General features: G+C 48.3%; 1 protein-coding gene across 1 annotated transcript in view; it reads right to left on the bottom strand.

Moving 5' to 3' along the window:
* The window catches only part of EEPD1 (endonuclease/exonuclease/phosphatase family domain containing 1), a 117,220-nt gene extending 103,614 nt beyond the window's left edge, over positions 1-13,606 (bottom strand). The window contains exons 1-2 of the mRNA XM_065884129.1: positions 13,170-13,606; positions 11,678-12,742 (exon numbers count right to left, since the gene is read on the bottom strand). Of these exons, the coding sequence (XP_065740201.1) occupies positions 11,678-12,555 (878 nt within the window). The 5' untranslated portion in view covers positions 12,556-12,742; positions 13,170-13,606. The remainder of the gene's footprint in view (positions 1-11,677; positions 12,743-13,169) is intronic.
* Positions 13,607-18,094: the final 4,488 nt, after the last annotated feature.

Raw genomic sequence — 18,094 nt, 5'->3', positions numbered from 1 at the left:
ACCACAGTTATTTTGATGAACACAGATATGTATCTGGAATCAGGGGTTATGGGTAATCCTGCAGTCTTATCTCTCACTCATCACCCAGTTTATTTCTATATCTTGCTTTGGTAGGTCAATGACAAGAAATTCCTGATTTCCATAGATTAGATAAATAGTTGCAAAATAGTAACATTCTGAACAATCATCTAGAGTCTCAGATGTTCTTCAATTTACCCAAAAAGTTTAAAGGACAGAAGCAACTTTTATTTCCAAGCTGAAACTCTCACAATATCTAAGTTGAAACTCTCACAATATCTAACAACTATCTGCACTTTTACTGTAAATGTTGGAAGCATCAAAACTAATACAATTCAAGATTACAAACCTACTCTAAACAGTCCTGCCTGGCATTTAACAGAGCCCAGTGTGTGAGTACTGAGACACGAGTCTGTTACACAGTTTCACATGTATGAACATGAATTTAACATGAACAAAAACTGAACTCGAACGTTAAACTCAGAACGGCTAAAAAAGACAGTACAGAGTTATAAACTTGGAAAGGTGTTTTATACACCATCGACTCCAGTCCACCTGCTTATTAAATCCCCCCCAGCTCACAGTTATTCATGAGTTTCATAAGCGGGCCATCTAAGGCACCGAAGAAAATGCTGACTACTACAGGTATTAGGTCAAAATTTTTTTTAAGAGCTCATTATTCCTTCACCTCTTTTATTTCTAAAAGTTGCACGAGATTTGGGGGAAGAAACTGGGTCAATGAACTCCTGACCTTATAACTAGTTATATTTTTGAGTCAATCTTCTAGAAAAAATAACAGTGCATCAGTAACAACCCACAGTTACTGCCAGGGGTCTGCAATATACATCCACAGCAAATGCTGTCTCTAGACTACAGAAACAATATAACTTGAGCCCAGGTAGTAGTGTTCTTAAAAACACAACAGAGGTTCTCCTAACCAACCTCTGCTCAAGGGATCCATCAGACTGTCCCCACTCCCTTCCTAAAACATGCTGAGAGCTGGGCACCCGTGGCACGCTGAGTTCTCCTGGCGGATGAGCTGTGCACTTCCCCTCTTGAGTGGGACATCACATGCTCATCCAGGGTCAGCTGTGTCTGTCCCCAGACTTGTTTTTGTCAGTTGTATATATTACTGTGGTCTCCTAAGTGTGACATAGACTGTCGAAACAGGAATGTGAGCAGAAAAAGTTGTTTCTAAGAAAAGGAAGATGAATGTTAGCCAAGCTTCTATGAAAGCAAATTGTTTAAAGAGACTGCTGTCAAAATAGGTGTGGGCAAAATGACTGTAAAAAGACTGGAAAGTCATAAAAATATAGTATCCCGGGCTTCCCTGGTGGTGCAGTGGTTGACAGTCCGCCTGCCGATGCAGGGGACACGGGTTCATGCCCCGATCTGGGAAGATCCCACATGCCGCGGAGCGGCTGGGCCCGTGAGCCATGGCCGCTGAGCCTGCGCGTCCAGAGCCTGTGCTCCTCAACGGGAGAGGCCACAACAGTGAGAGGCCCGCGTCCCGCAGGAAAAAAAAAAAAAAATTTCCCACACTCAGATTGCTTTGCAAATACCCTTGCTCCACTTTGAATAAAGAAATACTGGATACACACACACACACACACAAAATGATATTGTTATCAGCATACTTATGAAAGATCATGATTAGGGAACTCAAACCAAGGTCTTGGTTAAGGGAGCACCTAGTCCAGTAAAAAGGTTGGGGTGATGAATAAAATACAAATTTGTGGAAAAGCATTAGTGAACTAACAGTAGCTTTTTATCATCAAGCCTTGGAATCCAATTGCTTGGATTATAATCCAAGCTCCATCACCTAAAAGCTGTGTGACCCTGGGGAAAATTACTCAGCTTCCCTGAGCCATCTCTCCTCTATCTGTAAGAGGACTGATGATGGTATCCAGTGTATAAGCCATCAGCCACAGTAATTATCAGTGTTAACTATCATTGTTTTTGTTCTTGGTACAACTACTACTACCACCACGGTCATGGACACTGAAAATATAAGCACCATATGTGGAGGGGGAGGGACACGCAGTATTTCACTGTTTAAAATGAGTCCTCAAATTAAAAACAACTGGGAACCACTTTGCAAAGAGCTAACCAGTAAAATGACACAATGACCTGCAGTTGCAGAGGCTGCTCACCAAACAAGGAAGGACAAAGCCCCAAATCTACCGGCAGGTGAGTCCCAAGCCTAATCACTGGTACTTAGAGGCCACTAAAATTTTTACTTTTTTCCCATTTAAGAAAACAGAGACTGCAAAAATATTTAAGTCAGACTGAATTTCCTTAATGAAAATACATTCTGGGGAATTTTTTTTTCATAGAGAATTGGATAAGTATTTTTAAAAACAACAATCCACCTGAGACCTCCCACTTTAAAAGACACCATGCTTTTAGCATAAGCTGAGAAACACGAAGTAGTGACTTCACCCTCCAGCTTTTGGGTGAGCAAGCCAGGTTCAGATCCCTAGAACACAATCCACACCCAAAATGCACACAACCTTCCATGTGGCCACGTGAACAACATTCTCTTGGCATCACATTTCAGGAGTTTACAGCAGCTTCTAGATAAAACAATTGAAGGCCCAGCTTAACAGCTTCATCAGGTAATGGCTGAATCAAAATAGAATTCGCAGGAAACAGGGGCTTGTTGGAAACAAACAACTGAGCAACAGAGGTAGGCAGCTGTACTCAGTAAAGAAAACTCAGGGTTTCTTTACCCAGTAGTTTAGTACAAGGATTCAAGACTTCTTTAGGGGTGGCACAGTGGTTAATACTCTGCCTGCCAATGCAGGGGACATGGGTTCGAGCCCTGGCCCGGGAAGATCCCGTATGCTTCAGAGCAACTAAGCCTGTGCGCCACAACTACTGAGCCTGTGCTCTAGAGCCCGTGAGCCACAGCTAGGAGCAACGAAGACCCAATGCAGCCAAAAATAAATCAAAAAAATAATAAATTTAAACTTAAAAAAAAAATTTCTTCATAATGAACCGCTTAACTCTGAGCACATCTCCCCAGGGTTTCTACCCACTGGAGTCCAGCTGTTTGGCAGCTGTCAATCAAAACATTACAATAAGAATTGCTGTCCAGATCAGGCCTGTGTACAGTCATGAGGAATAGAATCAGGACGTTTCTGAGGTTCCTAAATATTTGTTGAGGACTAAAAGCAGAGCAGGGCATTTCTGTGGCCTATGCTGGATGTTCAGATAAGACTCACTGGTGTGGAATTTCCACTGAGATGCACGTGACTACACGCAAACCGGGGTGTCCACGCATGATGAACACAGCACATTTTAGTGAAATGCGTGATTTGACTTGTTACTGGCAGAGACTGCTATTAAGGAACTCCAGGATAAAATCTTTTGTTAGGTAGGGTAATTTTGAAATAAAAATAACACCTACCTCAACGCTCTTCTCTCCTGTGAGGCACCGTGTTGGGGAGCCTGCCACGTTCCCAGTCTGAGCCCAGGCGGTAGGCCAGCCTGGACCCTCACCAGGCGGCTGCAGTGGGAGCGGCCGACTTGCCCGCCAACAAGACCCTAGCCGCTCAGACCCCAGCCCCCACTCCGGACTAACTCCTCTCCAACCACCTGACTTGGTCCTGTCCCCCAGTCCTTGCTCTCTGTGCTGAGGTCTCCACCCACCTGCAAGAGCCAAGCAACCAGGTACCAGACCCCTGTGCTTCTTAAGCTTGACCTCCTCGTTCAAAACACACATCACCCCGGTAAGTACCTGCGAGCGTGTCTCCTTGTAAGACTGTGACCTCCCTGATGCCAGGGCAGGGTCTCCCTGTGCCTCTGACCTCACCAGGTAAGTGCTCGATCAGTGTTGAATTTAACTTATGGAAATGTCTTCTGATAGAAACAGTTACCTAAAACTCCCCATGTATGTCCTCGTTCTACGTGTACTTGATACTAAACAGCAGAAGGGGCCTTGTCAGATGCCCGGTGTGTGGTTAGGCCATTTAAGATGGCTGTTCTCTTGTTCTCTGTACATCCCCTGCTCGACCAGTCCCTGATTCACTCACATGACTACCCAATCCTCTTAATTATAGGGCTTAATTAGTCCCTGGTAACTGATGAGCACACCGGACGTCAATTCCCCCCTACAAACAATAGCCTCCTTCTCCAGCAAGTACCAAAGACTGCTGCCACATCCTGCCCACCGTCTGCCGAACAAGGTGGGGAGTCGATCCAGGACCCTTTGTGTAAGATTCCCCAGTCCAATAAACCACTGACGTCTCTGTCACTGTCTCTGGGCTCTTTCTTCGTCTCGAGGCTGGACAACTATAAGGCTTGGAGGACTGCGGGGTATAGCCCAACACCCGGGCTGCACAGAGGACCACAAGGCCTCTTCCTCCATCCACGATGGACCAAGATCCCACACCTGTCCACAGCAGATGGAGGGGTGAGGTCAGCAAGCTGCCTCATGCCGACACAATGCAGAGGCATGTGAGTCAGCCCCGGGATTTCTTAAATGCCTCTGAGCCTGTCTTCTAGGAATCTACCCAGTTAATCCCCACAATAACCAAAACACAGGCAAGTCTTTCCAGTTTCTGCTTCTAAAGATCCTCTTATCCCCACCCACTTCTGCTCCCCGGTCACCATCCTTTTCAGCCTTTATTCTGTATCAGCCTCTCTACTCAACTCCCAGGACCCACTCCAAGCGGCTTCCCCCGCAGCCAGAACAACCTGGTAACAGCTAATTCATCACCTCTGCTTCTAATCCTCTGTGGCCTCCTCCTGCTGTTAAAGTAAAAGCCTTGCAGGGCCCACCCACCTGGCCCTGCCTCCCCCTGCAGCCCTAGCCACCCGCCACTCCCGGGACCCCACTCTCTCCAAAACAAACACTCTCAGGGCCTTTGCACTTGCTGGCTCCTCGGGTGAAGCACTCTTTCCCCCAAGTTTTTCCATGCCTGGCTCCTCAGCTGACTCTTCAGCTTTCAGCTAAGGCTTCCCTGACCCCCATCCACTCAGCAAGCCTCCATCACCCTCAGCCTTCGCCATTACCCATAATTATTTATCTGTGTACCGACTTGTCCATCTTCTTAACTAAAATGGAAGCTCCAGAAGAGCACCAGCTTTGTCTTGTCCTACACTTTATGACCACAGCCTGACACTGGGCTTGGCACTTAGTGAGAGCTCAAAAGATTTCTGTTGAATGAATGAATAAATAATAAAGGAATGAATATCTCCTGGAAGAATCAATACTTTCCACATCCCCGCCCCACCCTCACCAAATCAGATCCCAAATGGGCTCAGCTTTCTGGAAAGACAATAGTAACAGCTTTCCCTTTGGTGAAATGAACCCTGCCTCCGCCCACCCCAGGCCTTCCCTTCATTCACACTCTCTTCCCTTATTAATCCTCAGCAGTCCTATTTCTGACCACCTTTCTCTCTGGAAACCACCCAGATCTCCTTGGCTCAGAAAACCGGAACTCCGCCTTGGGGCGGAGCCAAGGTCGCAGACTCACATTTGAGGGTCCGCGTGGAGGGGCCCTGGCGCCCTCTGGAGTGCTCTACCTCTGGCCAAAAGCCCTGTCCTTCCGAGAAACAAAAACAGGAAGGGAGCAGAGGCCTCCAGTGGCTTGACACAGTCCCGAGAGTCTAGGCAAAGCCCTGATGCCTGGCCAGCCTCAGGCCCAAGACAGGAAGGAAAGAGCAGGTGGGCTGGGGGTCAGTCAAGGGACGTGGAATTTGGGAAGAGACACCTCCACTCCCTGCTCTGAAATCAAACAAAGGTCTGGCTTCAAAACCTGATTCCAACATCTCCATTTCTGAAGGCCACATGGCTGCCATTTAATCTCTCTGAGCCTCCGTTTCCACAGCTGTCAAAATAGATTTCACAATTTCTACTTTAAGGGGATTGCTGGGCACTTTGCCCCCAGATGTTATGTCTGGCTGCATCCATCTACCTTTCAGTCCCTCAGGATGAGCCCATTATTCTTTTTTTAAAATAAATTTATTTATTTTATTTATTGTTTTGGCTGTGTTGGGTCTTTGTTGCTGTGCGGTCTTTTCTCTAGTTGCGGCGGGCGGGGTCTACTCTTCGTTGCGGTGCGCGGGCTTCTCATTGCAGTGGCTTCTCTTGTTGCGGAGCATGGGTTCTAGGTGCACGGGCTTCAGTAGTTGCAGCACGCGGGCTCAGTAGTTGTGGCTCACGGGCTCTAGAGCGTAGGCTCAGTAGTTGTGGTGCGCGGGCTTAGTTGTTCCGTGGCATGTGGGATCTTCCCGGACCAGGGCTCGAATCCATGTCCCCTGAATTGGCAGGCGGACTCTTAACCACTTGTGCCACCAAGGAAGCCCCGAGCCCATTATTCTTAAAGGAAAAATTCAACCAGGTGTCAGTCCTACTCAGTGACTTTTGATAAAATGTATGGATTTTTCAGACTGTTTTGAGGCTGAGCCATAAAAGCTGATTAACATTGCTTAACTTGGTTTAAAAACAGGGCCAGTCTAACTCCGGAATTCAGCACATGCACGAACACAGCAGCCATTCAATAGGTGTTTTTCATTGAATGAATCAAACGACAAGATGGGCTGTGTCTATATTGAGCCTACTAATCAAGTCTGATAAACTAAAATCTCTTTTTTCACAATGAGTGCGTGCTGCCAGGCACTAATTCACCTTGTGCTTTGATATCGCAAACAAACACGAGGCAAGAAAACAGATTCAGACCGTAAAAAGGCTCAAGACTTTGAGACTCATGTTCCCTCTGATGGAGGCCATGGGGAAAATGTACAAGTGGGATGCTAAACCTCCTTATTTCTTTTGGAGATTATGCCAGCTCCCACAGGACTTACGCTTTCAGAAACCAAAGGGACTTTCCAAAATAGAACAACTCCTCAGCAAGCAAAAAACAAAAAATAAAAATTAAGCAACCTTCTCAACATCACTAATCATTAGGGAGATGCAAATCAAAACCACAATGAGATACTACCTCACACCTGTCAGAATGGCTATCATCAAAAAGACCACAAATAACAAATGCTGGAGAGGATGTGGAGAAAAAGGAACCCTCGTGCACTGCTGGTGCATGTAAATTGGTGCAGCCACTATGGAAAACAGTATGGACGTTCCTCAAAAAAATGAAAAATAGAACTATCATATCATCCAGGAATTCCACTCCTGGGTATAGATCTGAAGAAAACAAAAACACTAATTTGGAAAGATATATGCACCCCTATGTTCACTGCAGCATTATGTACAATAACCATGATGGGGAAGCAACCTAAGTTCCCACTAATAGATAAATAGATAAAGATATTGTTTATACACACACACACACACACACACACACACACACACACACACACAGAATGGAATATTACTCAGCCATAAAAAAGAATGAAATTTTGCCATCTGCAACAACATGGATGGAATTGGAGGATATTATGCTAAGTGATAAGTCAGACAGAGAAAGACAAATACCGTATGATATCACTTATATGTGGAATCTAGAAAACAAATTAACAAACATAACAGAAACAGAGTCATAGATACAGAGAACAAATAGATGCTTGCCAGAAGGGGCCAGGGGGAGAGAAAATAAGTGAGGGAGATTAACATGTACAAATTTCAAATTACAAAATAAATGAGTCACGGGTATGAAATGTACAGTGTGGGGAATATAGTCAATAATTATGTAGCATCTTTGAATAGTGACAAATCATAACTAGACTTATCATGGTAATCATTTTGAAATACATAGAAATATCGAATAGCTATGTTGTATATCAGGAACCAACCTAGTGTTATAGGTCAATTATACCTCACAAACAAACAAACTCTTAGAAAAAGAGATCAGATTTGTGGTTACCAGAGGCGGGGTGTAGAGGGAGGAGAAATTGGAGGAAGGTGGTCAAGAAGTACGAACTTCCAGTTAAAAGATGAGGAAGTACTACGGACCTAACGTATAAAATGATTAATATCATGAACACTGCTGTGTGTTACATATGAAAGTTGTTAGGAGAGTAAAGTCTAAGAGTTCTCACATGTTTTTTAGAAAAAAACACATTTTTTTCTATTTCTTTGAGTTTGTATCTATATTAGATGATGGATGTTCACTACATTTATTGTGGTCATCACCGCATGACGTCTGTAAGTCAAATCATTATGCTGTACACCTTATACAGTCCTGTATGTCAATTATATCTCAGTAAAACTGGAAGAGAAAAAAAGAAACAATCTTCATTCCATAGGCGGGCTGCCACCAAATTTTGCAAGAGTATTTAGCAGAAGCATTCCTCTTTTAGTCTTGCTCCATAAATACTGAAAACAAGGAAAAACACTGCCTAAGACTGAGATTTGGCAAAGGAATCTGATGAAACCCATCGGTTCTGTGCCATAGCGTGACGTCCCTGAAGGCTCCTGGTGATCATGTGATTATCGAGCTTTCTGCTGTCCTATCTCAGGCTTCATGTGCAAAACATGATTTCTTGTAACTCATACACACTTGTCCACCAATGCAGCAGCATCTTAGGGCCAGAACAGACTATCCCGTTAGAGCCCCACCCAGGCATGCTTTAGTCCCCCACCTACTAAAGCAAACCCACAGAAAGGAAAACAAGAGCCAGCTATTCTCTTTGCAAAAGAAGTGCCCAAGCGTTTGTGTTTCTGTGGGCTTTTTTCCCCATTAGCTACATTTAACATATGGAAAAACTGAGACTTGGAGAAGTTAAGGAATTTCATCAGTTTAACACATTAAGAGGTGGAGCCAAGGGTTTTCGTTTTGGGTTTTTTGGGTTTTTTTTTCCTTTACAATGGATTTAATGTAAGAAAATGGGACTAGTACACAATTGGGCAAGTGCCCTTGGTTAGGCAGGAGTAAAGTGGGATGCCTGAACAAGAGGCAGGATAAAGGTGAGGTGCTTACAAAACGGCACGCCTGTGAAGAGCATGGGTCTAAAGTCAGAAGGTTCTGGGTCCTGGTCCCAGCTGAGTCACTAATGAGTTGTGGGATGGAGGTAAGTCATTTAACTTCTTTGGTTTTAGTTTCCTCACCCAGAGATGGAGACTCATTAATAAAAGCATGCATTACCTACTTCCCAGAGTTACTGAAGAAATCCAATGAATGTGAAAGCTGTTGGAAAATATGAAGGCACACCCAGAAGTCAGGTAACTCCTGTACTACGTATATATGTATGTATGAAAATTAACAGCCACACAACAAATTACATGCATCCATTCTTGATCCAACTAAATGTGTTTCCTCTTACTAATAAAAGGATCAACTGGAATGCGAGACATTTTTGTGAATCAGGATGAACACAGCTCTTGGAGAATGTGTACTGCTGTTCTGAGGACACAGGATCACAGCCAGGCATCTTTTGGTGCCCTAGGAGTCACACAGGCAAATGGACCCACTCCAGGTCTGCAGGGGGTCAAGCCCTAGGCCAATTACTTCAGGTTTACCAGACACTAACAAGGTGCTTGGAGCACCCAGAATACCGAACACATCATGAACAGGCAAAAGGAACCACCAACCCACAGGGACAATAGATGTGGCCAAGTGTGAGAAATGTGATGGGGACGTAAGTCACATTTAAAGTCACTCCCGGACGCTCCCTTCTACATCCTTCTGGGTTTCGGTAAGCTCTTCCTACACTCTCACCTGAGGACAGCAGCCAAATACCTTCAACAAATCACCCCTCGAGGAAATCCAAACAAGAGACACCAGGACAAATCCCTCGCTGGACAAGCTAGCGCTCTCCCTCGGTGTGCCCCTGGCTGCCCCAGGTCTGCCCTGCAGATCGGAGCCCACTCTGAGGTCGGCTGTTTCTTGCTCACTCTCCCATTTTCTACCCTTTACATTCATCTGTTCTAGAATCTGAATAAATTCTTCGAACTCTGGCCAGAAAGAACATCATATGGTTGAATAACAGGATGACCAGAACAACCAAAGATAGTACCTAGAAAGCTCTGCCTGGACTCACAGACCTTGTCAGAAAAGCCAGTGCAGGGGAAGGCGCTTTACAGGGCAACCCACAGGGATAGCTGACTGCCGATACACAGCACAACGGAGCTCAGACCTTAGTGCGTATCAGAACCAGCCAGAGGGTGCGTGAAAACACAGAGACCCAGAATTTCTGAGTCAGTTGCTGATGCTGGTCCAGACACCACGCCTGAAAACTCTGTCATAGTTAGTGGGCAAGGGCTACCCAGTCTATCATTCTTATTGGGGCAACTTCAGATTCTGACTCATCCTCCTCCACCCCCCAAACCGAGCCTTAGGAAAACTCATGATAGGAATTAAACAGCTAGCCCTCCTCCTCCTCCCTTCTCCTTGCCCATACATACACCCATGCAGCCACGGATGGAGAGAACAATTGCCAAGCCATACCCGACAAGTACCTCCTAGGCTGAGTCCTGTTCTCACCTGTGAACTAGATGATTTTGCAAAAGGAGTGAGTTATGCTGCAAAACAGAGGACATGGCGGTACAGGCAGAGCACGCAGGGGTTCCCCAGGTCCCGTTCCCTGAGCTGGTGCAAGGTCCCTCAGTCCTCAGTGACGGAGCATGCCAGTGGGACGGTGCCAGGGAAACGCTGTGACCTGGTTTTCTCCTCACTCATTTATCCTGATGCTCTGCCACAATGCACTGTGATTTCCCGCCGAGAAGTCACTTCATGTCACTAGCTACCGCCTCACTGGCCTCACCAACAGCTCAGGGCAAAAGAAAGCAGCGAGTGGCCCTAAACATACTGTGTCTCGGGGGGTGGCACGGCCAATTCCCTCCAGACCGGGATCAGAGGGTTTCTGCCCGGGAAGGGACCATTAGAAACATTTCTTTCCTTCCCAAAGTTGATTATGTTATATAATACACTACTGCACTAACAGCGGGAGTTACTGCTACAATAATATTGTTTTGTTTTAGGGAGGGTTAATGGAAGTTCCTACAGAAAGCAGTGTTGTGAATAATGTAAACACTCAGTGATAAGAGCCCATCCTACAACTCTCATCTTCTACGGTTCAAATGGGAAAATCTGGCCACTATTCACCACACTCCAGCTTGGACTTTTCTGACTCTGGGACAGGAGAGGTTATATACATTTGGGGCTGCAACTGTGGGCCTAAAAACCAACTTCAGGCTAAATAAGGAAAAGAATGAAGAGTGATTCATTCGCAGCATTTTGGTAAATATACATAGCACATGTGTCTGCAAATACCTGGCCTTTAAGATGATTTTCTGCACACAAATAGGCATATCTGGTGGAACGAATGTGACTTGGCCTCCCAAGAAAAAAAAAAATCCAAGTAGCTCTTTCATACATGCAAAACTGCAATAGTTCCCAGGCTCTGAGTGCCTGATCTGGTGTGAACCCCATGAAGTCTTGTAAGCCAAACTATATTCTCCAAAGCAGTAATACCAATACAATCTCCACTTACCCCGAAGTTAGGAACTGATCTCAGATATACCATGTTCAAGATACAGACCTCAAGCCCAGACAGCTGTATTCAGAAAATTCTGGAGCAGAAGAAGAGCACAGCCACTCAGAACACTGCACGATACTAGCTGGGGCCTCAAGAACACTGATTTAAAAATCTTGCTCTCTCCCGACCCCCACAAAATCCACTCATTTGCATGCACAAATGAGGCCACACAAGAGCTGCCTTCACACCCAACACCGCTGGTGGTTCTTGTGCTCACCTGTTTTCCAGGAGCGTCATGCACACCACCTCTCGCACCCCAGGGTTGTTGGCCTTCTCCACTGAACAGCCCTGCAAGTTCCAGGTGGCCAGCCTCAGCACGGGCCGCCCATCCCTTGTGCCTCCGAAGGCCTCCACCGAAGGCCGAGTGGAGATGATCTGTGTAGGCCCCCCTGGGGGCAGGTCCAGGTCCTCACTCTGCAAGCTCAGCGAGGTGGGGCTGGGGTGAGGCTTGGCGGTGAAGGTCAGGCCCCCGTTGGTGTGGGTGGACGGGGGCCTGGACCTCTCGGCAAACACCTGGTGCCGTATCCTGTCCAGGAAGGCGGCACTGACCCCGCCCATCCTTACCAGGTCCTCGACGCTTCGGAAGGGCCCGTGCTCGCGGCGGTAGTCCACGATGCTGACGGCCATCTTCTCCGTGAGGCCGCGCACGCTCATGAGCTGAGCCGGGGTGGCTGTGTTGATGTTGACGCGCGGGGTGAGAGGCACGGCGGTGGCCAGGTGGTGAGGCTGCTGCTCCGCCAGCAGGTCCCGCCTCAGGGAGCTGGGAGAGTGCTGCGCCGAGCTGCCCTTGCTGCTCACGCAGATCTCAAACTTGACCTGCTCCAGCTTGGTGGCACCTACGCCACTGACCAGTGCCAGGTCCTCCACCTTCTTGAAGCCACCGATGTACTCACGGTACTCCACGATGCTGCGTGCCACCGCACGTGTCACCCCAGGCAGGGTCATCAGCTCCTCCTCCGTGGCCGTGTTGATGTTGAGCCGCTCCTGATTCACCAAGATGTTGCTGAAGTTGCAGGCCGCGCTGAACTTACGGCTATGGGACAGGTCCGAGGGGTCCCGGGGGATGGAGCGGTGGCAGCCCAGGGTGCTCCCCATGGCCGGCCAGGATCAAGGGGCCAGGAAGCCCTCACCACCACAGAAGAACTCTCTGGCTAGGAAGGAAGCGCAGTAGAGCTCACAGGCACAGAAGGGAAGGTGCAGGATTCAGGGCATGAAATGGTTACCACAGACAAACACTAAATAGCCATGCCCAGCGTGTCCAAATCACCTTTCACTTGGCCACCTGGAAAACAAATTAATAAACATACAAATCGATTGAGTCAGTTAATCAGTTTGCATTAGCGCTCCCTACCTAGAGCTGGAGTTCTTAGCCAGGAGTCCAGGGCTGATGCCTGTCTGTGAACCTCTGAAAACACACATACAAGAGGGCTGGTCCATGAGGATTTCTGGTGAGGTCCAATTTTTATCACACTGGGGTCCAAAAACGCTATAAGCCGCTTCTCTTGGAAAGGGACCTATCCCCACCAGCCTACACCTCTCGTCCCTGCCTCTCTCAACTCTCCCAGAACTAGGGCCATCTCCCCTGCTTCGGTAGCCCCCATCTGGCACTCAGCGCCACCAGCAACTCTGGAATTCCGTCCTCACTAGTGCGGGCACGGAGAAGGGGTTTATCGCCCCCTACCAGACCCGCCGCCGTTCCGGCGCCCCACCTCTCAGCCGCTCCTCCAGGGCTTCCTCCTTCCACCTGCGGCTCCGAGGCCTGAGCCCAGGCCAGGACAGCGCTGGCCCGCCGCCTTCAGAGCCAGGGCCCACGCGGGTGCGGGTCAGGGGCGGGCCGCGGGATCCCTCCCACGCCGCCTCGGGCCGCGCGTCCCAGATCTTTCTGCTGGAGAAACTCTCAAGAGTCTCTCTCCCAGAACCGACAGGAGCTGCAGGGCTTTGCGGAGGCGGCAGCGGCGGTGAAATCCGGCCGCTGCAGCTGCACCAAGTCTTGCGGCTGCACCAGGACTCGCTGCGTTGCCGCGGTTGCGTTGATCCAGACAAAAAGTCCTGCCCCCGACTCGAACGCGGGATCCGCAAGAACCGCGTCCACACCCCAGCACCACAGACACTGCTCCCGTTCGCCGTCCGTGTCAAAACCAAAGTCCCGGCCGCAACGCCCGCGCCTCCGCGGGCACCACGGCCACGCCTCCTCCCGAGCGCCAACTCCTCCCCCGGACTCCGGGGCACGTGGGGGCGGGGCCCGAGCGCTAGGCCCGGACCTGGGAGCTCCAAACCCGAGAGCGCGGGGGCGGGGCCAGGACGCGAGGTGGAGGAATGCTGGGCCCAGGAGTGTGAGAGGCTGGTGTGTGCTGGGAGAGGGCTGGCCTGAGCGCGTGGGGGTGGTGATGGCACGGGGAGTGCGGAGGCAGGGCCCAGCGGGGAGGGAGCGGCCCCTGGGCCGCGGAGGCTGGATTTAGAGACTGAACAGGCGGCGCCGACGCCAGAGGAGCTGCGGCGGGTCAACGCGAGGCTGTGTTCGGGTCCTCTGCTCCTGAGGCCGGGTTGCTACCGGGGACCGAGGGCTGGTTGTGCGGGATGGAGGCTTTTTAGCCTCGCCCGGGACGAGACCTGCCCGACTGCTTTTCGGTGGGCTGCACCCAGGGGCGCGGCGGAAGCTACCGGCAGCCCGAGTTCAGTCCGTCTTTGGGGCGTGGGGACAGGGCGAGGGCGCTCCCAGTGGGGGAGGCACCCCTGCGGATCAGGGGCCTCGCCTCAGTTCTGTGTGAGAACGTTCGAGAGAGGACTGAATGGGATCTTTTTAACTTCTGACCCCCAGTTTCGGCGTCCTCTTTTCTTCCTGTGGAGTATTACCTTTGCCTTGCTTACTGGGAGATGTCCTCAAACAGCTCTAGCAACTCTGTGCTACTAGGAGACGGCGCGCACCACGGATTAGAGATGTGTTCACATAGGTCACATAGCGTTGCTCGTTTGCACGTTTAGCGCACTGAGTAAATATGGATATTTTCTATAAGTATTAAATCTAGTTATTAAGGAGGAAGAACGTGCTCGTTGGAAATGATGGCTGCTTCCCAAAATTCAGAAGAGTTTTTGGATCATACCACTAAATGGTAATTTAAAGATTAAAGAGCCTGCAGCATTACAGTGGATACACGGAGCTAGAGTACTCGATTAAACAAACTGTGTGGTGATACCGTTGAATACTTTGATCCTGGGTATTCAGTGACCTCTGAAGTTTCATCCCCAACCAATGTGACCGGTGCTTCTGCTTTAAATTTCCCAGGCTAGGTCAACAAAAACCAATTCTCAGGGAACGCAGAGGCACTTCAGATGTGAAATGAGAGCCAGCCAAGGCTTGGCAAAATGCTATCGCCATGTTGACTGTGTATACCGACTGGTCGGGACTCTTAATGGCAAGTGACAGAAATCCAAGTCAAACTAGCTTAGACATAAAAGCTAAGGGATTTCCGGGTTCTTGTGTAGAAAAAGTTAAGGAATAGATCTTACCTCTGTCACAGGTGACTGCATCCAGCTCAAATGATGTCATCAGGACCTGGTCTGACCCCCTCTACCTCCTCTACTTGCTCCCCAACCCTAGCACTAGGCTACATTATGCCACTCCTTTCCTCTGGTAATCCTGTTGTGATAAGGGGGAAAAAAGTTGTTTAACAGAAAAATATCTTTAGAGGAGGAAGAAATCTTGGTTGATCAGAATGCCTTAATGGGCCTTTGTGGCTATGGATGGACAGCCTGGGGGCATTGCTAGTTGGGCTGGAACATATTTTATTATTTAATCCAGAACACTTTGGAGGATAAGATGGGAACTATTAACTTCTCTGGCACAACAGGCATCATCTGGTTTTGTTTCCTAGAAACATAAGCATGTGTTCCCCCTTTTAGAAATGAAGCCAAAAGCTGAACTGCTGTGCATTAAAACAAACACCACAACAGGATGGCTAAATTTAAAATGACTGACCATACCAAATGCTGGTGAGGCTGTGGAGCGACTGACACTCTCACACGTTGCTGGTGGGAGTGTGAGAAGATACAGTGATTTTGGAAATCAGTGTGGCACTTTCTTAAAAAGCTCAACATACATCTAGCACACAAGCCAACGATTCCATTCCTGGGTATCTACCAAAGTGAAATGAAAGCATAAAACCCAAAGTCTTGTACACGAATTTTAATAGGAAATTTGGTATATAGCCAAAGCCCAGAAACAACCCAAATCCACCGGTAGAGAATGGATAAACAAGTTGTGGTATATCCATACAATGGAATACTACTCAGCAATAAAGAGAAACAGTTAATACCCACAATATTGAAGAATCTCAAAGCCATACCGAATGAAAGAAGCCATGCAAAAACAGAGAACATATTGTATGATTCCAGGGAAAAATACAAGCTGACCTATACAGAGAGAAAGCAGATCAGCAGTTGCTTGGGGATATAATGGAGGAATGGATTAAAAAACAGCACAAGGAAACTTTGGGGGGGGGTGATAGAAATGTTTGAGGGGTCATGGTTTCACTGGAGTATGTATGTCAAAACTGACAGAATTGTACTCTTTTAAGACATGCAGTTTAGTATACTTCAATTAGACCTCAGTAAAGACTGGGGGGAAATCTTCAAAAAATAAAAAGGAGTGCTCTTTGAACGCAAAGAAAAAAAAAAAGACGGTAATTTTAGGGAGGATGGATATGTGACCTGGGGTGGAGAGGAGGAAGCTGAAGGGGAACAAAGGGGTCCAAGAAGGTGAGTCTGGAGCTAACAGAAGAGACCAGTGAACATTCCCCAGTTAGGATTGGGGACCCAGAAGGCAGGTGTCATGAGGGAGAATACATTGTCATTGTTTTAAGCTTACAAATACTGAAGTGGTTGTCTCACAGCAATATGTATCATATAGATGTGATCCTCAGGCCTTGTTTTCCCAGCAAGAAAAGCCAATGCCACAGCTCCAAATGTTGTCCCCTTTACAATTCATTGACCTTTGTCTCATTCTTAGGATGGTTTCACCAGACTTTGATTTCCCCCCAAGAAAAGTGATTTGTTTTGTTTTTTCAGTTGGGTCACGAGAGAATTTTGGCGAGGGCCTTCCTCTGGCCAAGTGATCGATGAATGTCTTGTGACAGCTGTAGCAATAAAGCAGGGTAGTTTTTTAAAATGACTGTGTTTAAACACAATAAGTTAGCACATATGTTTTTTGATTGCGTTTATTTCTCCCGAGCCATTTCCCCTCCCCCACAAACACGGAAGACAAGACGGAGAAGAGCAGGGAAGAGGAGAAATGCAGGGCGGGTGTGGGGGTAACAGTCTAGCCTCAGAAGTTCACCCAGGTGCAGGGGAGGGGCCGGCCTGTGGCTCCAGCCAGGGTCCTCTCCTGTCTCCCTAGTGACCTCATGGCAGTCCTTTGAGCTGCCAGTTAACTTGGAGACTATGCTTTCGAAGGCCATGGAGGTGCCAGATATCCTCTTATTTGAACCCCATGAGTGAAGGCCAGGCGGGTTGCACACCTCCATCTTCCACTGCACAAAGTCCTCTCGAGGATGGGCCGTGTACCCACAGCAGCTCAGCTCCCACCCACAGCTGTTTTCTTGCAGTATCTGACTGATCTCCCACACCATCTCATTGGGCTCCATGGATCTCATGATCTTCAGACTCCACGTAAAGTGCAGGGAGCACGCTTGACCTCCCAATGTGTTCTCTTGTTTATATCACTGCCTGGACTACCTGAGGTTCCCTCTGCTTTCAGCTTCAGGCCGGTTCTTTCTGGCTGACCTGAAACACAGGTGCAGATGCAGGTGAAGGACCTTCACTTTCCCACTGCCCCCTGGCTGCCGTACTGTCAGGCAGACTCTGGTGGCCAGGCACCTGTCTGAGCTGCCCAGTGTGGAGGGAGTTTTCTTTGCAGGATACCCCCTGGGGAGGTTGGTTCCATCTGGGGTGTGCTCCACCACTGCTGCTGGTGGTGCGTTGGTGCAGGGGGAGACCACAGGGCCATGCCGGGGGCTGTGATGGGGTGGTCTTCTCCATCCATCTAGGGGATTGGCAGGTACTTTGGCTGTGCTGCTGGACTTCCGTCCTAACTCCTGATGCCCCTCAGGCCACTGATTTTCTGTGCTGCTGCTCTCAGAGTAAGAATTAAAGGTGGGAATGGCAAGCTCACTGAAACTCTGCAGCTTTGGGTTAGCTGTACTTTGCAGGATGGGTAAGAAGGGCAAGCTGTTGGTCAGATTAGCCAAAGGAGCGGGCTTCAGGGTAATGATATAGCCCCCCCAGTTCAGATCTTTTGTAAGCCAGGAGCACATAGGTGACCATCACTTCAGTTCTTCATACTTCTGGCCCATCTACAAGTCACGGATACCTTCCCATGTGTAGCCCATGGACACCATCAACTGAGTCTGCCCAGGATCCTTGTAGTCAGGTAGTAGCTCTGTGTAAGGTGTTAGTTCCTCCTCATGGCCCATGTTCATCCATGAATCCTTTATGATTTCCTCTAAAGGGCTTCCCTTGATGGGGTTGAAGATGAGGAGTTTCTTGAGCAGGTTTTCATATTCCATGTGAAATATCCCATAGAAGGGAATACTGTGTATTCTGCTCAGTACCCACTCCCACAATAAAGCAAAAAGTGAGA

This window comes from Phocoena phocoena, chromosome 9 (assembly GCF_963924675.1).
Source record: "Phocoena phocoena chromosome 9, mPhoPho1.1, whole genome shotgun sequence".
Lineage (NCBI taxonomy): Eukaryota > Metazoa > Chordata > Mammalia > Artiodactyla > Phocoenidae > Phocoena > Phocoena phocoena.
This window is presented reverse-complemented; position numbering and strand designations above follow the sequence as displayed.